The sequence below is a fragment of the Daucus carota genome, chromosome 1 (assembly GCF_001625215.2).
Source record: "Daucus carota subsp. sativus chromosome 1, DH1 v3.0, whole genome shotgun sequence".
In the NCBI taxonomy this organism is placed as follows: Eukaryota; Viridiplantae; Streptophyta; class Magnoliopsida; order Apiales; family Apiaceae; genus Daucus; species Daucus carota.
The window spans coordinates 6,384,257-6,409,315 of record NC_030381.2 but is presented as its reverse complement, the minus strand read 5'-3'; the positions used below and the strand labels follow the sequence as shown (position 1 = coordinate 6,409,315).

General features: G+C 33.1%; 5 protein-coding genes across 5 annotated transcripts; 2 read left to right on the top strand and 3 right to left on the bottom strand.

Annotated features, from left to right (window-relative positions):
- Window positions 1–207: 207 nt before the first annotated feature.
- On the top strand, window positions 208–672 carry LOC108216993 (transcription factor TCP19). The gene has a single exon (XM_017389848.2). The coding sequence runs from the start codon at window positions 208–210 to the stop codon at window positions 670–672; it is 465 nt and encodes a 154-aa protein (XP_017245337.2).
- Window positions 673–4,029: 3,357 nt separating this feature from the next.
- LOC108205322 (subtilisin-like protease SBT4.3) lies at window positions 4,030–7,329 on the top strand. Its single transcript, XM_017375243.2, has 10 exons — window positions 4,030–4,171; window positions 4,254–4,342; window positions 4,433–4,530; window positions 4,620–4,760; window positions 4,845–4,944; window positions 5,050–5,563; window positions 5,655–5,977; window positions 6,063–6,174; window positions 6,257–6,470; window positions 6,574–7,329. Exons 1-10 carry the CDS (start codon window positions 4,097–4,099, stop codon window positions 7,224–7,226), a joined length of 2,319 nt encoding a protein of 772 aa, XP_017230732.1. The 5' UTR covers window positions 4,030–4,096; the 3' UTR covers window positions 7,227–7,329.
- A 104-nt stretch (window positions 7,330–7,433) lies between these two features.
- Window positions 7,434–9,371, bottom strand: LOC108205323 (bifunctional dTDP-4-dehydrorhamnose 3,5-epimerase/dTDP-4-dehydrorhamnose reductase). The gene is made up of 2 exons (XM_017375244.2): window positions 8,807–9,371; window positions 7,434–8,066 (listed from the first exon to the last, which is right to left on the bottom strand). Exons 1-2 carry the CDS (start codon window positions 9,251–9,253, stop codon window positions 7,614–7,616), a joined length of 900 nt encoding a protein of 299 aa, XP_017230733.1. The 5' UTR covers window positions 9,254–9,371; the 3' UTR covers window positions 7,434–7,613.
- A 4,262-nt stretch (window positions 9,372–13,633) lies between these two features.
- LOC108216985 (ripening-related protein grip22) lies at window positions 13,634–14,053 on the bottom strand. Its single transcript, XM_017389839.1, has one exon. It carries the CDS (start codon window positions 14,051–14,053, stop codon window positions 13,634–13,636), a length of 420 nt encoding a protein of 139 aa, XP_017245328.1.
- Window positions 14,054–15,965: 1,912 nt separating this feature from the next.
- LOC108216975 (ripening-related protein grip22) lies at window positions 15,966–16,385 on the bottom strand. The gene has a single exon (XM_017389837.1). It carries the CDS (start codon window positions 16,383–16,385, stop codon window positions 15,966–15,968), a length of 420 nt encoding a protein of 139 aa, XP_017245326.1.
- Between the last annotated feature and the right edge of the window lie 8,674 nt (window positions 16,386–25,059).

The following is a 25,059-nucleotide window of genomic DNA, read 5'->3' as shown; positions in this document are numbered from 1 at the left end:
ATCGACTATATAATAAAAACCCACTAAAAGAATACATTTATTCGACAGTTAACATCAGAAACGTATAATATACCATTGGACCCACAAAATCTAACTAAATGCAGTATCAAAATAATATCTAGCAGATTCTGATATGTGCACGTAACGCCTGGTCCAGCTACTATATAATGACTGTTGTCCATTGCCAGAGAGTTGTGTGTAGCAAACATGTCTCCAGTTAAAGATTGTGACAAGCACAACAAGATGCAGGGTCAGGGCAAGAAGATCAAAATGTCCGCTTCATGTGCTGCTCACATCTCCCAGTTGACGAAAGATTTGGGCTTCAAGTCCGAAGATGAAACTCTTCAGTGGCTTCTAGACCGTGCGGAGGGGCGTGGCACTGCGAATCAGTTTGCTAATGCTACTGGTGGGGCGTCTTCTGAGGCCCCCAAAGTGCCTGAGAAAAAGAAAGCTGAGCCTGTTCACCAGGATGATGTTCCGAAGACCTCGGGATCTGCGCTTGTGGGTCCCACTCCCGTGTTTATACCAGGGAAAGGGTTTTGGATGGTGCCTAATGATGGAGGCAAGCCACAGCAGGTGTGGCCTGTGCCGTTGGCTCTCACTCGTGGCATTGGCATGAGGATGCAGGGTCCGTATGCGCCGGGGTCGTCAGACCAGAACCAGAAGCCTTAGGTCCGATGAAATGACATGTTTTTGTTTCGTATTGGAGACATTTGAATGTTTTAAGGGTTTTGGTGGGTCCTTAATCCTTTAATTTGAATAATTTTATTTTAAAGGGAGTTTTGTGTGTGTCGTATTTCTATAATTTGTTTCGTAACTTATAAAAATAATAATCGAAAATCATATAAATGAAATTGGCTAGAAACACTTCAATTTTTCAAGATAACTTGAGTCTTCTTCATTCATCTCAAAATTGAGTTTTTATTATCCACGATAATAATCTCAAACTTTTGAGTTTGTTTATCAAATATGTGTCATTTGATTAACTTGACTTAATTAGTCTCTTTATATATCTGTAATATGTTGTTGTCTTCATCATTTTTGTATGACAATTTACATGTATTTGTGTGTTTTTCATCTATATATATATATGTGAAATTTTTGTGATTTCTAGATATGTATTTTTAACAAATCTTTGCATATTGTCTAGTTGCATATCTAAAGAGTATATAATTGTATAATAGGACAATTTTTGATAATTAAATAATGATGATTTTGGTAAGGGAGTATTTGATTTGTGGGCCTCTTTTTAACAAATTGGGACCAAATTTTACTAATTTGAAATAAACTTCGTTAGACAAATATCCAATTGATTATGCAATCGTATTGAAAATCAAATAAATAAGCTATATGATGAGCGATTCTGTTTCCGAATCGTTTAATATGCCAAATACAATTATTTTTGTTTACTATTTATTTTAATTTGCTTTAAGGGTCTGTTTGGGAGTGCTGTTAAAAATTGCTGTGTTGTCAGAAAAAGTGTTGGTAAAATAAGTGCTGTTGTGGAAATCAGATAACTGTTTACTAATTTTTGATATTTACTTATTTTGAGTTATAATATAAAAAAATAATGATTTTGGTGAGGTTTTATAATGAAATCTATAACAGTATTCTGCAAAAGCTGAAAAGCAGCTTTTTCTAAAAGAATGGGAGGGTCTGCTTTTTCTAACAGCAGCTTTTCAGCTAAAAACTGATGTTCGGGAAAGCTGCTTTTATATTTATAAAACAGTTTTTCACCTGTTTTTCAGCAAAAAGCTGCTGTTGCTGTCTGCAACAGCAACCCCAAACAGTACCTAAATGTGTTAGATACTTATGTATATAGCTTTAAAATACATTTGCTAAACATGTTCAATTTTATTGTTAAATACTCCATTCGCCCCTTCAATTGTTTAGTGGGAGATGAGGACTCTGACATACATTCTAATGCTCTCATAAAATATAGTTTGATAAATTATTTTGAACTTTTTTTTTTCTGGACAAAAATTTAATGTTTAAATTTTAATATAAAAAAAGTTTGAAAAATAAATTATGAAACTGTGTTTTATATGCGCCTCAAAATGCGTTCCGAGCAATGTAAAAGAACCGTAAAAAAAATGAAAGGGACAGTGGGAGTAATATTTATTCCGTCCCATTTTTTTTAAAGTTTTTTTCTTTGATTAACATGCATTACAAGATGTATATAAAATAGTCTTAAAACTTATTTTTACAAATTTTCTTTATTAAATAAAAATTTAAACATTAATTTTTTATTTAAAAACATTGTATAATGTATATGTGGTCCGGTCCAACCGGAAAATCCCCGGAATGGACCGGTTTCCTTATTTTTATTTGTGTTATTTAATATTTCTATGTGCACATGTTGTTTATGACATGTGCAGTGTTGTCATTACATTTTTTGATATATTAACTAATTTCGACGCCTATAACATCCAGGATATGATCGAAATTAATTATTTTCGACGTACTATCTCGTCGAAATTAATACCAGAACCAGCTGATTGCACCACGCAACAATCAACACCCAACAGGCATTTTAGCCTTCAATATAGATACTTAATTTTCATCACACACATTGCTGAACGATTAAAATTAAAACGTATGATCAGATAATTGTTTTCATAATAATATTAAAGTGTCATTATCACCTACCGTCCTTTCCGGTCTAGGCTGGTCGGGGTCGATTCTTTTCCGATCTGGTCCAGTATCAGTACCGAAAATATCAGGTTCGCTCCGGCCAGGTTTTGAACAGTTCCCCTGCATGACATGATGTGTATTAATATTTGGATATTAATACACGTGCACTGCCTTATGTGAGAATATAATATGATCTTGGTAAATCCTCATCCTAATATCTTGAGATTTTAGGAGAATTGGCTCCTTAACATGATATTAGAGTTTAGGCTCGTGGGAGACTCGAGTTAGGCGATGTTATGCCCCAAAAGATGAGCGTGGTGATCCACTCTCAACCCATAAATGGACTTTCGGGTGAGAGGGAATGTTAGAATGTAATATGATCATGTTAAGCCCTCCTGAGATTTTAGAAGAATTGGTCAATTAACACCCCAGTTTCGCATATACCAGGCGCATAATAGTTTAGCTAAAAAATTTTAAATCAAGAACTTTGGATCTTCAGACCTGTACTTTGTGTATTCTCGGAATTGTGTTGCTAACTTAAGAAGAGTAAAAAGAATGAAAGACATTGCCATACTGGTTACAGAATGTCCAAAGAAACACTATATATAACTAGCTAGTTCGATGATACAAATGAAACACAAGTGATAGCTACATTTCCTTGTGTACAATCAAGCTTAAAACAAGCACTTCACAACAAATTACACCAGAACTTCTGCCTTCAGGATTATCATACCTTTCAGTACGTTGTAAACCCCGTATTTTGTTATGATTTCATGTGTTGATCTATCAATGTCGCTCTTCATTACAAGTTAAACCGTGCCCCAAAAAAATTTCCCAAATTTCTTTACCAAATGATATAACAGACAAGTGGAAAATTATGATCGGGTGATTAATGTATATATACAAGGGGAATCTCGTTATCATTGGAGTGAATACAGCCAATCATATTTCGAGATGTTATTTGGGAAAAGAATTTGGGTTAATTTTTTGGGGTACCTCGCATTTTTCCTCTAAATAATCCTAAGCGAACATGATACATTTTATCTTAAAATATCTTTCTGCATAAAGAGACTGTTTAAAATAATTTGCCTGGCAATCGCATTGGTTTGCTTTATTGATGTTTTATCCGATTCATATGAGTTTCCTCCAGCATTGTTGAAACCATAAAAGATAAAAAGACCAATCTCGTGGCTTGTTAGGTAAAAACAAAGGTATGTTACATATTCATAACCAAGACCAGAAGAAAATCCATCCAGAAAACCAAATGTTGTTATAATATCAAAAGAAGGCGGCGATGATCGCTGAACAGAAACATTTTTTAGCAACAAGTAACTTACCAGCAAAGGTCGGAGGCATGATATAGACATCACTATTATCAAAGCTAGCCCGCTCTATAAATAGTCAAGTCTTTTAACTCAAAAATCATATCTCACTTTGCTCATCGACAGTGTTCAGTACAACAATGGATAAGTCATTGTTTCTTTCTTTTCTCTTCCTTGCAACTTTAGTGCTTAATGCTCAAGGCCAAGAAAGGAAGGTAATTATACTTCAATAGAGCAATTGCATTTATTTTTCTGACAAAGAGTACAAAATCTTAATGCAATTATGTGTTTCTGTAGGTTCATATTGTGTACATGGGAGATCTTCCTCAGGAAGATGTATCTGTTGCACATTCACACCACGCGATGCTTCAAAGTGCACACGGAAGGTGTGATCAGTTCACCATGTAAATACACACTTGTATAAGGGATTTACACATGAGTACTCCTAACACTTTATGCTGCATTATGCATGCCAGTGCCTCAGTTGCCAAGAAAACACTAGTTTTCAGTTATGGGAGAAGCTTTAACGGATTTGCAGCCAAGCTGACAGATGAAGAAGCCGCAAGGGTTTCAGGTGCATATAATTTTTATGCAAATTTATATGTGGATTTGAGGTGCTTCCAAAATGGTTGCTATACTAACAGAGAATGTTCTGGTATGTAGGAATGAAAGGAGTCCTTTCAGTGTTTCCAAGTCGCACCCTAAAGCTGCATACTACAAGGTCTTGGGACTTTGTTGGATTAGCTAGAAATCAAGTTGGAGGTCCTCTAGAAGGAGATGTCATTATTGGGCTTCTAGACACAGGTAAGATTGTGAACATCCTCTGTTCCAATAGTGCGTCTGTTCTATATTGGAAGTTGACAGTTCATGTTTTTCGGGACTTTGAAGGAATCTGGCCGGAGTCTGAAAGCTTCAGTGACACCAATCTAGGTTCTCCACCTTCAAGATGGAAAGGAACATGTCAGGGTCCCAATTTCAACTGCAGCAAGTAAGGATCATGTGTCAATACTTTCCTATGACTAAAGGAAAATAAAAGAACTACAACATTCTTGCATTTAACTGAACTAAACTCTGATAATATGTGATATGCCAGCAAGATCATAGGGGCACGCTACTACAACAGCGACAATTTTTATGGTGATTCGGATTTTAAATCTCCAAGAGATGCAGAAGGACACGGAACACATACTTCTTCAACAGCTGCAGGAGGCGAGGTGGATGGAGCTAGTTACCTTGGCTTAGCCGAAGGGACTGCCAGAGGAGGAGCACCTGGTGCAAGAATCGCTATGTATAAAGTTTGCTGGTCTTTTGGATGCTCATCAGCAGATATTCTCAAAGCATTTGATGATGCCATAGCAGATGGTGTGGATATTATATCAGTATCGCTAGGATCAGACTTTCCAACAGATTACTTTAAAGACCCAATTGCTATTGGATCTTTCCACGCCATGAAATATGGAATTTTGACCTCAAATTCAGCAGGAAATTCGGGTCCTTTTCCAGTTTCAGTCGCAAACTTTGCACCCTGGACTTTGACTGTTGCTGCCAGCACCATTGATAGAAAATTTGTAGCAAAGGCAGTGCTTGGCAATGGACAAGTTTTTCAGGTAAATAGAGAAGGCACTAACTTTCATAGATACGACTATCAAACTGATCCCAAGTAAAATCTCCTCATATAATTGCTTCCAACAAATGCAGGGACTATCCATCAACAGTTTTGATCTTAACGGGACCACATACCCATTAGTTTGGGGAGGAGCTGCCGTAAATTATACAGTCGGTTCCAACACATATATCTCAAGTCTATGCGCAGAGGGTACAATGAATTCAGAGATTGTTCAAGGAAAAATGGTCTTTTGTGAGACCATCGATGATGGTTCTGGCATTCTGTTAGCCAATGGTGTGGGTGCTATAATGGCTGATTCATATTACAGTGATTTAGCCTTCAATTACCCTTTACCAGCAACTGTAATCAGCACAGAAGATGGCATCAAAGTTCTTGATTACATCAGAACAACAGAGTACATATATTCCATTTTCACAAAGAGAATTTCATTACAGAACTGGTTGTATTACATTTTGACTAAAATAAACCAAATGTTTCAGGTCACCAATTGCTACAATTCTGGTATCAGATACACCAGACGATGTCATGGCTCCTATTGTTGTTTCTTTCTCTTCTAGAGGACCCAACCCTATTAGCCCGGATATTTTGAAGGTAATGTAATTTCTTCTTGTAGTTTAGTGCTTAATAAACTAGTCGTTGCTGTTTTTAACTGTCTTTTTTACCACACGGCCAGCCTGATATCACTGCTCCTGGTGTGGACATTCTTGCTGCATGGTCTCCAGTGGCACCTCCCTCAGTTTACTACGCTGATACCAGGAGTGTCGATTATAACATAATTTCTGGCACATCCATGTCTTGCCCACATGCTGCTGGTGCTGCAGCTCATGTCAAGGCTGTCCATCCAGACTGGTCTCCTGCTGCTATTAAATCTGCCCTCATGACAACAGGTAAAAGTTACAAACTTAACTAGTCCTCAATTCCTCATACCTGAATAAACCAGTACTCCCATTAAATAATTTTTTGATTACAAACTTATCTTCATACTATCAGCTACTATTATGGACCCAAGGAAGCAGGAAGACCTAGAATTCGCATATGGTTCTGGTCAAATAAACCCAGTTGAGGCCGTGAGACCGGGACTTGTTTATAATGCATCCGAGGCAGATTATATTAACTTCCTATGCAAACAAGGATACAACACAACTAATTTGCAACTTCTCAGTGGTGATGATAGTGTTTGTAATAACACAGTCCCCGGAAGAGGATGGGATCTCAATTACCCATCGTTCTCTCTATATGTGCTAGACGGTGATCTGATTCAGGCTGAATTTACCAGGACAGTTACTAATGTAGGGGCACCGAACTCAACCTACTTCTCTGCCGTCATTCCACCTGGTGCTACCATATATTCGCCTTTTAGTAGCATCAATATCACCGTCGAACCTTCTACCCTGTCATTTACCGAAGTTGGGGAAACAAAATCATTCACCGTGACCGTCAATGGACCAAAGATCTGCCAACAGCCAATCATGTCAGGTGCCATATTATGGTTTAATGAAGATTATGTGGTAAGAGCTCCGCTTGTTGTGTATAACTATCTCCCTTACAATCCGGAATCAGAGACCTTCTCCAAGCCTGGCAAAAAGAAGACTTTCGGCAACTCCTCTCTATACAAGAAGAAAGCAACATTCAGACACAAGTAAATCAGATAAAATACCAACAAGATGAAGGTTAACACTGTAACTCAACATCCAGAGTGTGTCTGAAATCCTAAAGAAATAAAATCAGAGGGTATATTTGCTCGCCTACATGTATTTTTTACAGATAAAATGACTGCAAAACTAAAATACACACTTAATAAATCTGTATGTATTACAAACAAACAAGAGCGGATAACGGCAAAACAAAGATATCAAAATAACACTCCATTTATAATTTATTGATCATCATATAACACAAATACAACATTCAATATCAAAATATAGTAATATGCATGTAAAATGACAGTAGGAAATCGAGATCCATCAATCTCCTGAACTATAATCAAATCGTAATAATATAATTGGGCAACAAAAACACAGCTACGATTGTCAAGCCACGGATGTCTTTTGATTTGGCTTGAATACATTTTGTATAAGGGACTCCTTAATGGACAAGAGTTCTGGAAACTCGGTCTTCAGTTTGGTGGCATCGAGCTCATTGTTGCTCCTTGGGGCAATAATCACTTTTGCCTGCTCCTCAAGATTAAAGTTCTTCCATGTGAAGTATGGGTCAATGTAATCCCTGTACATCTCTAGAATCTCATTGTGGCTGACTACCCCGGGATTTGTGAAGTTCCATATTCCAGTGAGGTTCCTTTTTGCCATCTCTATGGAAATGGGGAGAAGTTCATCCAAGATTGTCATTGAGTTTGGTATGTTTACAACCTTCTCATATCGAGTGATCTTCGTTATGAAATTTCGAGGATTAGACAAATCAGATGATATTGGCATCCTGACACGCAGAGTGCATACATTCTCATAATTTGAAAGCAAATCCTCGACCTTCAAAATAACAGGGAAATAAGCAACAAGTATCAGCAAAATAGGACTGGTTCAAATTTTCAAGGACTGAGAAAATAACTTTACCATTCACACATATAACATGTATACAATCACACCTATTACTCTATCATTCTATCTTACCAATGTTTATCAGAACATAATAGTTACAAAAGTTCAAACAAAACAACATTTCCAAAACAAGACCGGATGACCAATTGTCTTATCGTATAAACTCATATCTTACTAAGCAACATTAAAGGACTTTGGTATCATGTTGCAAAACCTCGGATCATGCATTAATCAATACCTTATTCAAACTCATATCTTACTATGCAACATTAAAGGACTTCAGTACTCATGTTGCAAAAGCTCGGATCATGCATTAATCAATAGCTTAATCAAGATTAATCAAGAGCTAAGCTACAACAATCTCCGACAATAAACCACAAACCAATCAACTCATCATTCCAGCTCCTTTAAACACAAAGTAGCCACAAATTCCCATTCAAAACCACAATCAATTTCAATTACACATAATAAACCTCGAAAAGCCGCTCCAACAAGAATCAAAGCCACACAAGGTCTCCAAACATAATCACCCCCAACAAACAATAACTTAATCATACCCCCATCATCAAACACTCCAAGGTCTAACAATAACATAAACAAGACATGCAACCATAAATTTAAAATAAAAAAAAAACATGATCTTAAACACAAGAACATTAAAACACACATACCATAGCTTTGGTCTTGGAATAATAAGAGCCCACAAAATTAGGAACATCCTCCTCCTTAAACCCAACACCCGACCCAAGTGGATGCTTCTCATCGTACTCAAAAATACACCCAGTCGCATAATTAATCACCACAAGCCCCTTCTCTCTACAAACATCCGCCAGTGTAAGAGTGCCGACAACATTAGTTCGGACAGTCTCCACTTTGTGAGACTCACACCAATCAACATTGGGTCTTCCAGTGACACCAGCAGCATTAAAAACATGGGTGGGTTTGATGGTATCAATGTCGGATAAGATCGAGGCGCGGTTCTCGAGACGACCGGAGCCGTAGGAGTAGCTTATGTTTTGGGATTCGCAGAGCTTGCCGAGGAGCCCACCGATCCAGCCTGTGCGGCCGTAGATTAAGAAGTTGAGTTTGGGCGAGGAGCCGTTGACTGAGAGAGACATGGTTGAGGTTGGGGTGATTGGATCTGAGGGAATTGAGGTTCTTGATTCCTATGTTTGGGGATTATGTGTTTCCAGAGTAGAGTTGACACATGTGTGTTTATGAGTAGAGATTTTACGGCCCAATTATTACAGCAGTTGTAGTAAATGCGTGTGGGGTGACGTGGGAGGTGTCACTTGCAGATCTGCGGATCGGATTTTTGAGATCCATGTAATATTCATATTTTTTTAATTAATTTTAAAGTGTGTATTCATTTTCAATCTATATATTTAATTCGGTTGCATCTTATTTTGATTTTGTATGAATTTTTAACAAAATGTTACTCCCTCCGTCCCTCTCAATAGTTTACATTGAGTTTGGGCACGGAGGTTAAGAAATATGTATAAAGTATTGGAAAAGAGAAAGAAAAGTGGGTGAAGTGGTGGGACCCATTGATTTTTAATATATAAAAAGGATCTAGTGGAGTAAAAATAGTGTGAAAGGTAAGAAAAAGTGGGAAAGTGGTGAGACCTATTAACTAATTTAGGAAAATTGTGTAATGTAAAAAAATAAGGGGGACATCCAAAAGAGGAAACTGTAAACAATCTAGAGGGACAGAGGGAGTACAGAATTATAAAGATTTTTTAAATATGTATTGATCGGAATTGTTGGTCTCGGTTTTGATATTTTAACATGTATATCTGATTTGGTGAGGTGTCTCCTGAATAAATATATTGGACTCGCTAACAACGTGCGCATTGTTTGTTTTTTTTTAATACAACGTGGACATATTTAAAGACATAAAAATTCTTTCGTTCTTTTTGCGAAGACGAAATCACCTTTTTCTTATCATTATTTTGAATTTTATTGTGTACGGATGAATTAATATCTCAGATACGTACTTTTAAATTAGATATCCTGGAAGATAGTCATATACAGTGTATTTATTTACTCCTTTTTTTTTTAATATGACGTTTGACTTTTTGCACATATTTCAATGTGTTTTGATTGGACCCTTAAAACTATTATTTTTTAAAAAAAAAATTTGAATAAAAGTAGGTAAAGGATAGTTTAATTTAGAAAAGGAAAATTTAAAAAATAATATATTAAAAAACAGAGGGAGTACTCTTTTAAGAAAACTGATAAAACTGTATATTTTACGATATAAAATACTACATAAGTAATGTTCAAAATAACATAGTTAATAAAAAATGTCTCAAATAGCAGTTATTAGCATTGGATTTAATTTTGGAAGAAAACGCCGGATGGTTTAGTGTTTTTCGATCATTAAGAAGTAAGATTCTATTCTTTCTTTTAACTCTGAGATGATATAGTATTAATAAATGGTATTCGAATTTATTTTTTAAATCATGATATTCTGGACATTAATAATAAATTTGTGATAATGGGTCTAACACCCCTATTCTCGCATTCTGGTTTAGTGTTTTTCGATCATTAAGAAGTAAGATTCTATTCTTTCTTTAACTTTGAGATGATATAGTATTAATAAATGGTATTCGAATTTATTTTTTAAATCATGATATTCTGGACATTAATAATAAATTTGTGATAATGGGTCTAACACCCCTATTCTCGCATTAATAATAAATTTTATTTTATGCATATCTGGACCGGTGAGAACTTTTTCTTGGGGTTAATTATCAAACTAATCACTCAAGTCAACAAATGGTATCAACTTCATCACTGATCTCCACGGGGTCTCAAGTGCTCATTAAACTCGTTTAATGATATCAAACTCATCACTGCCGTTAAAAAAAGTAACGGAAGTATAACGGAATGACAGATTGGCTGTAGGGTTTGACACGTGGCAGACCACATAATTTGAAGTTTATATAAAAATAAAGTATGCAATCTTTTTATTAAATTAATTTTAGGATATAATTATCTAAATAAATGCATGGAACTAAATTTTAAAATATAATTAACTAAACATCCAAGATTAACTTTTATGTTTTTTATTAGATTATAATTATTTTTGAATAATATTGAAATGTTTTCTCTTTTAATAAATTTTATTTATGTGAATATTATTGTTGGCAAAAAAATATTTTTTAATTTTTACAATCCCGATCACTTCGAACTGGTAAAATATTACAGTAGTCCACTTCAGATAAAAATTAGACTTAAGCTACTATTCACGTTTTTTTACTCTTGTTGTTTACTTTCTTCCTTTCTATTTTTTACTTTTTCTTCTTCTTTTTTTATTTTCTTTCATTTGTTTTTCTTTAGTCTTTTTTATTAATGTGCCACGTCAACAGCTTGTCATTCCGTCTATACTTCCGTTACTTTTTTTAACGGCAGTGATGAGTTTGATACTATTAAGCGAGTTTAATGAGCAACTTGAGACTCGGTGGAGATCAGTGATGAAGTTGATACTATTTGTCGACTTCAATGATGAAGTTGATACTATTTGTCGACTTTAATGATGAGTTTGATAATTAACCCTTTTTTCTTGAGAGTTTTGGAAGATTCTTGTATGGTGGGTCAAAGAAAACAGTTTATTTGATAAGACTCTACTCTCTTTAGCACAGATTAGAATTGTAGACTTGGTTTTATGTAATTTCTGGGTGTTAAAGGAGGGTTAGAACGGTGTTGGCTATAATCGTTGGCTAAATTGAACCTATAAAACATTATGTAAAATTTGCTGAACCTATAAGACATTGTACTTCAATAGTATTGACTATATTGGTTGGCTATAATTTAAAAATAGAATGTTATTAATATTTTAATTTGTTAAAATAGAATATATCAGTTTAATATGGTAATAAATGATGTGCAATCATCCTACAGATTTCTTACAGCCTTGTAGAGGTTTGACAAATATAGCCATCCATACGAGGTTGGCTAAAATTATAGACAACATGTACATGTGGTTGGAGTACATTTTTTCAACATATTGACTAAATTTTTTATATTTAGAATGCAAACTCATTTTTTAGTTAAAGGGTTTGTATGGTTGGAGATACTCTTATAGTTTTGTTCAATTTAACCTGCAGTCCTTGAAATATTGAATGAGACCAATTTATTTACATGTATTTCTTATTCCATTTCGTGCGTCTGAAATTTTGAAACTGCTTAGTTAAGTATCCTTCAGTTTTGAAATATAAGTCGCTTGAATTTTTGGCATACACTTCCAAGTCATTTGACCGCTTAGCTAAAATTTTTATTTATAAAATTTTCTTTTTCCAAACTATAATATTAATCATATATTTTTATTTTAAAAAAATTAATAATAATAATTTTTTTTAACTATGCGGTTAAAAGACTTAGAAATATGTTAAAAAGTCAAACCACTTAGAGTACTGATTTGTGGCTCACGAAACTGAAAATTTGCTTTGTGGCAGGCTTTCTGAGCTATGTTTTGTAGTATAGTTCCTAGAATTAAAAGTAACCAATTTCAATTGGCACAACTTCTCCTATCAGATTCATTTAAAAACTTGTTATTACCAGAATAAATGCATTGAAAAACCAAAAGTAAAAAAGTTCACCTCAAGAGAGTTTTCTTGACCAAATGCAGCTCAGTGTAAGCATTTGCGATTTCTTCGATGGATGGAAACTGTATCATACATTCCGAGGCTTCCATATTTTACAGTTTCCATCCATCGCTAACTTTATTCAATTTTTTGTTAAAGGTTCCTTTACCGCAACTTTCTGGGGAAAAATAGTCATGCTTGTTCTTGAAAGCTTTAATAAATCACTCAGGATTGATGATGGCTCAGAAGAAGTGAAGTCGATTGCCGAGTTTTCCTAACAATGTTAACAGATTTTTGCAACTTGTTTAAAACATTAATGTTTTGCACTTTGTTGCAGTGTTTTCTATCTTTTCTCTCCTTATCGTAGTATACTCACCAAATACACAGCTCTGGTTGCAGACTTTTATTAAGTGTAAGCTGATCAAAATCTACAACATAACCTTTTCGCCTGTTGCAAAATTTGTAAGAATAAGGATTCTCATTGCACTACTTAAGAAAATTGGAAATTGCACCAATCAAATATAAATAGTGCTTCTTACCTGGATATTTGGATGATAAAGTATATCTAAAGGTTCTGTATGATTATAGTTCAATTGCAGAAGACAAAGTTTTTAAGCTTATCAAAAGTATACGGGTTGAAACCATAGATTTTCAAGACAATATAACGCAGATATGAAGGCATTTTATTTTTCCATGATTTCAGACAATGAAGAAGTGATTATTCCATATTTTATTAGAGAAAAGAACAATAAGTTTTGCATCATTTTATTTATGACAGGATCATGAAAATCATTATTGATTATTAGGTGGGCTCAAGCAAGTGCATATCACTTTGATCTATGAAGCCACCTCATTGACGATCACTTTGAGCTTATCAAGTCAATGATACAACTTGAAACAAAAAGGTGATTAAGCATCAGTCCAGGTGATATCATACACTCCAACATTTGTATCCAGGCCTAAAGCATTCCAAACAGCTTTCGAAGCGTCCACTATAGCATTACAACCTGCACATTCGTCAACAACTATAGCATCCACGCTCTGACCATTAGCATTTATAATGATTCTATTCATGCATCTTGATCCTCCGTTATACCAACAAGGCGAGAGTGCCACGATACGAGTATCATCGTCATGGAACTGACCGTCGCATGCACATGGGCCGCTACCTCCGCCTTTTTCAAAGCTATTTACAGTTAGAGTTGCCTTGGTATGTTTACTTACTGAACATCTGTCAGCGGGGTAGAGCTTCCCGTGTTTAGCTTCAGCATGTGTACTGAGAAGAATGAGCAGTGTTGCGACAAGGGATGCTAAAATCAAGCTCTTCATTTCTTAATTTCTTTTCGCCCTTTTGTCTGTATCGTGCTTGGCTTTTGTTGTGAAGAAACTACTTCAGAATGCAGACTATATATAGGTCGAGGGGTCGAATAAGTTATGAGGTCTATATCAAAAACATTGTGCTTAAATGTTATTACAGCCTTTTAAAATATATAGGAAATGAGAATCAAACAAAAAGTGGGAGGAACTGAAATGCTTTTTCATCGGTAAGAACTCCCCAGTGCAAACTTACAAGAACAGAAGCGGACAACTGCGTCATAAAAACGAGCTAGTAAGAATATTTGAAACATTAATGTAGGCGGTGGACAACAAAAGTTGATGAATTAGAAGACAAAATATGCATTTTAATGAAATATAGCATCTTCTAGTAGTAGTGATTGTGTCTTACTGAATCTTGCATATGACAGTATCTGAAAACAGAACATTCATCTATGTTGTTTGGCGTGTTCACGGAATCATGCAGATGTTAAAATCTTCTTGCGGCTAATTTTCAAGATATGCTTAGTGCATTGGGATTCACTTTTTTAACTGATTGATAAAAACATTTGGTTGGTGATGCTGAACTCTTACAATAATTTATTTATTTTAATTTATTCACGGTTTTAAACTTTAAACTTCCAACATGTATATATGTATTATGTTTTCTAAAGAATATAGTGTGTATTGTCCTGTTTACACTTGTCTTCTGTATGTTTTTGTTTTTTTTTCTTATTTTACTAAACTTCGGTGTTTCGGTGTTGCTCCGGGACATACTTCAAGTTACTAGGGAGGAATTGCCTGAACATAAGCAAACCTTTTTGATATACACGGACCGGCTGTTTTATAGCTCTGTTTTGTGGCAATAGAAGAAACTCTAACTTTTATATTCTTAGAAGATTTTTTATTTTTGTTCTTTTATGCTATTTGTGCTGCCATCTGATTCACATAATGACGCACATACTTCATGTCTCGCGGATGCAACTTGTTACCATGAAAGGGCCTGAACGAGCTTTTAGACCAGGGATGACGTTTCTCATATTAGTTGATCTCAGAGACGTTTTAGAAAGAGAGGAGAAATTCATGCTTACAAAAAATCTGGTAGCTGTGCCCATGACTTCCTCCTTGCTCGCCGAAGTAAACCTATCTTTCCAAACTGCTAAAAGTACTCACCATGTGGCAAAAATTGTGAAGTTTCAATTTAAAGAATCTTCGATGGTCATTCCTAGTGATTATGTGGACATTTCTATTGCGGACGCATGGAAAGGTTTTTCCATATCATTAAGATGGATTCAAATACTTTATTTCCGTTTGTACTGTTTTTCATCTTTCATGTCATATATGATAATATGTATATATATGTGAGTAGTGAAAATTCTGATTGAATCTCTACCACTCTATCAAAATAATAAATCTGTAAAGTTGCATCTGCAAAGACAAGTATATTTTTACATTTCATTTTCTGCATTATGATTCTCTTGGTGAGACTTAGAAAACAAGATTTTATAGATATTGAGTTTGTTTTGAAGAGACATATCTATTTTTGTATTTTTGTTTATGCATCAGCTTCATTTTTAAAATTTTTGTCAAGGACAATTGTAATTGGTGTCTTGAGGCTGTTGATAACTGTTGCTTGGAATTAGCATGGTTTCTGCATAAATTTATTATGCTACATAGAGTAAAATTCTGAAATATTCATTTCACATTTGATAGCGACAATCAGCATTGCTCAACATCATTGTAGATGTGATAGCTTCTCTGTTTTCTTACAGAAGGTTTATTTATGAACTCTAATGTTTTTATTTATGACAGGATCATGAAAATCATTATTCATTATAAGGCGGGCTCAAGGAAGTGCATGATTGATCTAACAAGCCACCTCTCTGGCAATCACTTTGAGCTTATCAAGTCTGAAACAAAAAGGCGCTTAAGCATCAGTCCAGGTGATACCATACACTCCAACATTTGTATCCAGGCCTAAAGCTTTCCAAACAGCTTTCGAAGCGTCCACTATAGCATTACAACCTGCACATTCGTCAACAACTATAGCATCCACGCTCCGCCCATTAGCATTTATAATGATTGTATTCATGCATCTTGATCCTCCGTTGTACCAGCAAGGGGAGAGTGCCACGATACGAGTATCGTCGTCATGGAACTGACCGTCGCATGCACATGGGCCGCTACCTCCGCCTTTTTCAAAGCTATTTACAGTTAGAGTTGCCTTGGTATGTTTACTTACTGAACATCTGTCAGTGGGGTGGAGCTTCCCCTGTTTAGCTTCAGCATGTGTACTGAGAAGAATGAGCAGTGTTGCAACAAGGGATGCGAAAATTAAGCTCTTCATTTCTAAATTTCTTTTCTCACTTGTATCTGTATTGTGTTTGGCTTTTGTTGTGAGGAAACTACATCATAATGCAAGCTATATATAGGTCTAGGGGTCGAATAAGTTATGAGGTCTATATCAAAAACATTGTACTTTAATGTTATTACAGCTTTTTAAAATGTCTAGAAATGAGGATCAAACAAAAAATGGGAGGAACTGAAATGCTTTTTCATCGGTAAGCACTCCCCAGTGCAAACTAACAAGAACATAAGCGGACAACTGCATCATATAAACGAGCTAATAAGAATATTTGAAACATTGTAGGCGGTTGACAACCAAAGTTGATGAATTACACGACAAAATAGGGACCGTTTGGCTGAGCTTAAAATAAGTGCTTCTTGTTTAAAGTAAAAAAGTGAAGTAGAAGTTAAAAGCAAGTTAAGGCTTATAAGTGATTAAAGTGATGTTTTTTATAAGTACTTCTTCACTTTTTACACAAATAACAATAAGTGCTTCTAACTTATAAACTCACAAGCCGGGCTTTTAAGCCCCGGGCAAACACCCCAATATCTATGTTGTTTGGCGCCTTCAGGAATCATTCAGTGTTAAAATCTTCTTGCTGCTAATTTTTCAAGATGTGCTTAGTGCATTGGGATTCACTTTTTTAACTGATTGATAAAAACATTTAGTGGTTTTTGGCTTTGATGCTGAGCTCTTACAATAATTTATATTTTTAGAATCTATTCACTATAACTCTGTAACATTTTTAAAACTTTAAACTTCAACAATGTATATAGATATTATGTTTTTTAACTAATATAGTGGATATAAATATCAAAATTAGAGGGGGGAAGTTAAAATTCACAAGTTTCTTCCAACATTTCTTGTATTAGTTGTCGAAATAAAAAAGTTCCTCCACCATCAAATCTTATTAATAAAGAACATAAATTTGATCGAATACTTTAATTAAGAGGAACAAGAATTTAATTCTTACTAATTTCATTTCATCTCTCATTTCTCATTCAATAACCCAACAAAAATATAAACCCCATGTGTGCAATTCTCTAATAACTAGCTTCTTAACCCGTGAAAAGCACGAGTTTTCTTTAAATTATTTTTTTAATATATGGTATATCTTTTTGTTCATCTTTTTTAAATTGAGATTATTTATATTATAAAAATAATTTAAATTTATTTGTATTTTAAGTCATATTATATTGATATCTATATGTAAACATATCCTCACAATAATGATATTTATTAAATTATAAATACAAAAAAATATACACTATTAATTTTATTATATAATTAAATTATCAACCACCTAAAATTACTCTTCTTTTTTTTTGCTAAGTGCACATTATTGTTGTATTAGATATATAATAGAATTTGACAAAATTCGGTTAAAATCGATGACTAATTGGGAAAAAATGGATTAATTGGTTGAAAATTACAAAATTTGTGGGGAAAATTAAAATTTTAAAAATTATTATATATATTTATTATTTTTACATATATAAAATTAAATTAATTCTGAATAATGTATTCATCATTTTGATTAATCGCCGATTTTCTGATTTCCGCTTTTTATAACATTGGCTATTTATTTACTTATTATTAAATCATGAATATAAATATATTACTTATGTATTGGAATTTTAATTATGAAGTAATTTAATGTATATTAATGATTAGACATTAATGTCTAATAAATACGTTAGTAATAAAAGTCAATAATGATCTTCAAATATATAAATATATGTAAAATGCGTGAGGGGTAGATTCGTCATTTTGAATTAAATTACTCATGGTTGTTCTATTAAATACTCCCTCCGTCCCAGCCAATTCTTTACGTTTGGTTTGGGCACGGAGGTTAAGAAATATGTATAAAATAGTGGAAAAGAGAAAGAAAAGTGGGTGAAGTGGCGGGACCCATCAATTTTTAATGTATAAAAGAGAGATAGTGGAGTAAAAGTAGTGTGAAAAGTGAGTAAAAGTAGTGTGAAAAGGAAGGAAAAGTTGGGAAGTGGTGGGACCCATTTACTATTTTTGGTAAGTTTTGAAATGTAAAGAATTGGATAGGACATCCCAAAAAGGAAACTGTAAAGAATCTGCTGGGACGGAGGGAGTATATAATAGATATATATATGAATTGCTTTTCTAAATAAAACACAGGGTCATGTTCGAGAGAGAACCATTTGAGAGAACCCATAAAACTATTACCTTATTTCTACTATTAGTTAGGGTTCTGTAACAGAACATGCAAAAAATTGTCACTATCTATGTATTATATGTTTTAAAAATATTTTTGAACACACAATTTAGATGCTAAAATTTTGCTTAAAATTTAAAGTTTTCTGGTTCAATTTTAAAGACGGGTTATCTTTTGAGCGCGACCTATAGCATTCACATCATTGCCGCCACACGAGAATGCATTGTATTACTTTAGAACACATATTAAATCCCAGTGAAGTCATATATTCTATCTTTTTTAATCCTAGCAATTTCTGGATCTGTTGTCAGTAGGTGTATTAGTAATAATAAAAAACTATGCTAGGTTATTTCCATGCTTATATGAGTCCTAGAGACTTTATTAGTTGCTTATTTTGGGTGGAGCCAATGAGAAGCTATAAAACTATCTAGTACACTAAAAATATATTCAACTGCTATATACTATATTACAAATCCAACCATGCTTTAAAATACCCAACCGAAAGCTATCTATATAAATGTTTGGAAAGGGTGAGGTTTTACTCACTTCACCTCTGAGTCTTTGACTATATATGCGAAACTTATAAGCTCATAAATTATACTTGATTACCATGCAAATTGCAAATTTTCGATAGACTTTTGAATTTTCAACCGTTGAAATATGGTGTAGTGTCGCTAGCTTATATAATGAGTGATATATCTTATTTTTCTATGATCTTATATCAAACTGACTACTCGTTTATTCAAAATTTCTCACTTGACCCACCCATTTAATTTCGAACTCATTTAAGCCACTATAAACTAAATATACATCATTTTACCCTCATCACTATTCATATTTCTTCACTTAATCATTTATCAAAAATCAACTGTTTGTTTTTTTACTACAAAACCGCTTCGAGTATTTTCATAATTGTCTCTAGTATTTATCAAAATAATTTAGGAATTTTTAGAACAACATAACTAGGTAGTTTAAAAAATATAAAGTTAAAAATATATAATTATATGATCACCCTAGCTATGTTATTTTAAAAATTCCCAAATTATTTTGATAAATACTAGAGACAATTATGAAAATACTCGAAGCCGTTTTGTAGTAAAAAAACAAACGGCTGATTTTTGATAAATGTTTAAGTGAAGAAATATGAATAGTGATGTGGGTAAAATGATATATATTTGGTTTATAGTGGTTTAAATGAGTCCGAAATTAAATGGGTGGGTCAAGTGAGAAATTTTGACGAAATGGGTGGTCAGTTTGATATAAAACCCTATTTCCTAGCATTATCTTGGTATGGTGCAGGCAGTGTTGAAGCCTGAATGGCTCAATCATCTTGTTTTTTTCTTTAAGAACTGAATTATCTTGTGTGCTAAATGTTGATACTTGTCATCTCTGTACGACAATAGGCTAATTGTTATCTCTATTTTTTCAGATAAGCTGATTGCTGTTAGAGCTTCGATTCAGCAAGTGAACATTGATGAAGATTAGATTAGCTGTTTAACCTGTAAATTGCTTGATTCAGTGCTGGTTTGCAAAATGTAGCGAGCAAAATAGCAGGCTACAATATGCATCAACAGACAGAACTAAATTAAACTTACAGATTTTCATGTTATCTGTTTGTTTAGACTTTGAATGGATATATAATTTTTAACTACGTTTTAATTGTTCATGTATACTAACTCTTACTTTTTTTATACGGTTTTTTAACCGAAACTGAACAGATAGAAACTGAATCCGAGGTTTTCAAACCGAAACCGACGATAAGTTTTCGGTTAAGGTTTCTAATTTTTAAAACCGGAAGTAAATACGGTTCCGGTTGTGTTTTTACTCAAAAACCGCACTAAACTGACATTCACTTTTACCTACATAGAAGATATGGGAAGGGAGGTAGCTATCGTCATATCGATCCGGATACAAAACTACCCAAAGATAAGTTTTTGTTTAATGTGAAAGAGAATGATATGCATGCAACATGCAAGGTATAACTTTATCGCTTATATTCAACAATTAAGATTTTGTGATGTTATATTCAACAATTAAGATTTTGTGATGCACTTGGGCATAGAGTATTAAATTGACTGGGAAAAAATTTGATCTGAAATCGTGTACAACAACATAAATCATATGATAATCCTTTCATGATTAGTGTTTTGTGTTTTAAAAACTATTATCATATTGAAGTTTTGATATATAAATCTCGGATGTATGCTTATGCTATTGGACTTGTAGAAATTTGGTAGGAAGTCACAAACTTTTATGAAATTGCTACTTTCAATTCCATAAAAAATACAAAAAAACCTTAAACGTATTAGTCGTTGTAAATTTAATGGTTGTCTAATTTATTTATTGTACTTTGTACTTATGAATAGTATTAGAAAACATTGAGCAAATATAAACAAATTTTTATGAGTGTGCATCGGTAAACAAATGTTTTGAATTTTAGTTTTTTTAAACAGTGATTATGATAATCTTTTCATTATTAGTGTTTTGTGCTTTGTAAACTCTTATTAGATTAAAGTGTTTATATATAAACCTCGAGTGTATGCTTGTGCTATTAGAGTTTGGAGAACACAATTTTTTATGAAATTACTACTTTTGATTCTAAAATAATAATTAAAAAAAAACTTAAATATAGTAGTCGTTGTAAGCTATTTGTTGTCCAACCTATTTCTCGTATTTTGTACTTATGAATAGTATTACAAATCTGCATTCGTCTCGTAATAAGGACACTTACCATGATATATGTGTTCTTGTTTGCGAAATTATGAGTCTGATATAATATTACGAGATATATCTTTTTTTCTTATAGTGAACGAAAACAATGTGAGGAGATTTATTGAACTTGAAGTTAAACATGTAGAAATAATTCGAAACTAGATAGACGGTGTGGAAGTAGTATGATTTAAGGTTTTAGTAGGTATAAAAATTTAGGGGTTAGTGATTCTCTTGACTGTTCTAATTATCAAGGTTTGCTAATGGATGTTGAGTTTGAGTGATATTTACAAGAACTTAGAGATTTGAATAGAGAATAACTGAAAAGTTTACGATTTGAACAACGAATAATTGAAATGTTTGCAAAGAAGACCTATAAATATGAGAGATTTTGCAATAGCTGAGATGTGAGACACCATATTTAGTTAAATCATCGATCCATCGCATAAGCCGATGATTATGTTTATTAAAATGTTTCATATGAAATTTCTAATTGAAACTTATTCAATTGTTTGACAATTTTGTGGTTATTGCAATGCAAAGAGAGGTATTGTTCTTAAAGTAATAAAAGGTCGGCGGATCATGGATTGAAATTTTGACAATATTCATTGGTAAAAAAAATGCATGTGAATTTTATCCAAATATATTAGGTGAGAGAGAGTGAAATCAAAAAAAAGATGACATTCATCAAGTATAGAATTGAAAGGATTAGTATGGGTGAAATCATTATATTACTACAATTTCTTGTAAAATATCGTCTAAAAGTTCTTTTTGTATGATGGTATGATGTTAGGTATTTCTATAAGAATTACTTTATTTGGATATATAAAATTTATTTTGGTGGAATATTTATGCAATTATATCATTTTGGTACTTGTATGAAATTATTTATTCTTTTGAAAGTTCGGTGCTTGTCATTTTTACTTTTCAGACACAAGTTCAGGATCAAGGGTTTATATAATATTCACAGTTTTTGTTTATTTATGATATATATATGATATATATCTTGTGTAACTTTTTAGGATAGTATTTATTATTCAATATTTAAATAAATTTTCTAATTTCAGAATAGTATAAAATGTAAGTAATTGTACTATTTAAAATCCAATATGTATTTTTCATAATTTGATTGGTACTGATAGTTTAGGATAATGCATTTGTTCAGTCATATAAACTTAAATCTTGGTTATTCTCTCCCTCACATTTTTTTTTCCTAGTGTATAATGTTGCAACAAAAAAAGTCTTTATCAAAATATATATATTTTAAAGTTTATTTTGTTTTACATTTTTTTTTCATAATCTTAAGAATTGTATATGCAGGTATTTTTATACATCACTAATATGCATGTATGTATTTAAAAATGTTTTAACGAGTGATTTTTTTTTTTGCAAAGGTTTATAATATTTATGTATCTTAATACTACTTATTATATATTTTCTAATTTGGAAATAAATAAATTATTTAACTACTTTCATCGTCTACTTGATTTTTGTTTGAGTTGCAATATTTTTATTCCTTGATATATACGATGTTTTTTTAAAAGTTTGGTAGTCAGTCGAAATGATTTTCTTCTTCTTCTTTTTGCTAAATCGCAATAATTTTCTTCCTGAGCTCGTTGCTCACTACTTAAAAAAATTTCAGATTTTAAATCGACGGCTCAACTTTGTTATTTACGGACCCTCTATGTTTTATCATTCCCATTTTTCATTATAGGTAACAGTTTCGCTTTTACAATTGCCATGTTCTCGTGTAGGCCTGTAAACGGATCGGATTTGGATCGGATCTAGCTAAATCCATATCCTAATCCATTTAAATTTGTCGGATTCGGATCGGATCGGATCGGGAGTCGAATATTTTACAAGTCAATCCATATCCGGTCCACTCGGATCATGGATAATCGGATCGGAGCCCCGATCCACAAAAAATCATGAAATATTTTTTTTATCGTGAACGATGTTTTAACTTCCATACAAAAAAAAATGATATATTCTAGCTATATTAATTCATAAACTTTAACGTAATAGGTAAAAAAACTAATAAAGCAGTATTTAATAAAAACTTTGTTGATTGTTCCTATTAAAACTTCAACACAGAATTTATCAAGTAAATAGAAAAATAATAAATAAGTTGCTTAATACTTTTGGAGAAAGCAAATTATGATTTGCTCCTCTATTAATAAGAATTAAAATTGATAAATATGTCTTAAATACAAGATCAGGTGATTGAGGAGGTTTTAAGTGGAAGAGTTAGATCATGTGTTTATACTCACTCTACATAAAAAAAGAGTGATTATTAGATTAACCGGATAACAAGAGTGAGAGCCATGTCAAGAATTAGGAGCGGCCGATCGATTATAAGAAAATATGATTTAGGGTTTTGTCTTGTATCCTTGGAATTTTTTATTTTGTATGTATTATATTAATAATAATATATTATATTATAATACAATATAATATAAAATATATAATATAGTTAAGCATGAATCGGATCGGATCATTAACAGATCGGATTTGACCATATCCATATCCATTCATTATCGGACCGGATTATTATCGGATCGGATTATTAGCAGATCGGATTTTTTTAATAAGGATCCATATCCATTTATTTAACCACGGATCGGATCGGGTCGGATCGGATATCCGATCCATTTACAGGCCTATTCTCGTGTGCATTACGTTTTACTATCACTGTATCAGCCTATGTTTTTGCAAAAACTAGGCATATACTTGTGTGTACTTATTGTCTGACTAGGCACTTACTTTTATGAAGCCTACCCATCAATATTTTTATAAGAATTATAATCGTTGGCTAAATTACACCTGTAAGACATTATGTAAAATTTGCTGAACCTGTAAGACATTTTGCTTCAATGGTATTGGCTATATTGGTTGGCTATAATTTAAAAATTGTATGTTATTAATATTTCATATTGTTAAAATAGAATATATCAGTTAATATGGTAATAAATGATGTGCAATCTTCATACAGATTTTCTTACAAACTTGTAGAGGTTCGACAAATATAGCCAACCATAGGAGGTTGGCTAAAATTATAGGCAACAGATTCATGTGGTTGGAGTGTGATTTTTTCAACATGTTGGCTAAATTTTTTATATTTAGAATGACAACTCACCTTTTTGCTAAAAGTTTTGTATGGTTGGAGATACTCTTAGATGCAAACCCTTCTTGTTACAGCTTTTTAATTGATCAAGACCGTCAAAATTTTGAACAGGTTACATGGAGCCAAAAGGTCAGCAGAGGGTGGCCACAGGGATTTATAGCGGGCAAAAACAATGGATTCTTGTACTGGTGAAGACTTGTTAATGTATGCTAATATTTACTTTGGAAACTTTTCGACTTGAACTTGGCTTATATTAGACTTTGGCACTTGGGTTATGTAGCTTATGTTATCGGACTTATGCTTCACCTTCTTATAGAACAAGTGCTGTGACTTGCAAGTCATTCAAATTTAAACTTAAAGGGGAGTTATGTGTACATGCACTTCGGTTGTAAGACCACTTGCAAATTGAAATATTATATATCAAAAAGTATCTCACTTAATTTTCTGCATATTTGTTTTTATTAGTTAAATATTTTCTTTCCGTGCCCTCACTAATATCTCTGGAATCTTGGCTTCCAATATAATCTGGTTTCACACAGCTCTTGTTTGAGTTTGTTGGTTAACAGATCTCATGAAGAAGAAAAGATGGTCATCCTTTCCGTCTATTTAAGCTATAGTTTTTAAGACTAAAGGGGTAAGCTGCACTCTTT

Excerpts from the sequence above, each read along its gene's own strand:
- LOC108216993 (XM_017389848.2), top strand. The coding sequence starts at position 208 with ATGTCTCCAGTTAAAGATTGTGACAAGCACAACAAGATGCAGGGTCAG.
- LOC108205322 (XM_017375243.2), top strand. The coding sequence starts at position 4,097 with ATGGATAAGTCATTGTTTCTTTCTTTTCTCTTCCTTGCAACTTTAGTG. Across the intron at positions 4,172-4,253 it reads CTCAAGGCCAAGAAAGGAAG|GTTCATATTGTGTACATGGG; the intron begins GTAATTATACTT and ends GTGTTTCTGTAG. Across the intron at positions 5,978-6,062 it reads GATTACATCAGAACAACAGA|GTCACCAATTGCTACAATTC; the intron begins GTACATATATTC and ends CAAATGTTTCAG.
- LOC108205323 (XM_017375244.2), bottom strand. The coding sequence starts at position 9,253 with ATGTCTCTCTCAGTCAACGGCTCCTCGCCCAAACTCAACTTCTTAATC. Across the intron at positions 8,067-8,806 it reads ATTCCAAGACCAAAGCTATG|GTCGAGGATTTGCTTTCAAA; the intron begins GTATGTGTGTTT and ends GTTATTTTGAAG.
- LOC108216985 (XM_017389839.1), bottom strand. The coding sequence starts at position 14,053 with ATGAAGAGCTTGATTTTAGCATCCCTTGTCGCAACACTGCTCATTCTT.
- LOC108216975 (XM_017389837.1), bottom strand. The coding sequence starts at position 16,385 with ATGAAGAGCTTAATTTTCGCATCCCTTGTTGCAACACTGCTCATTCTT.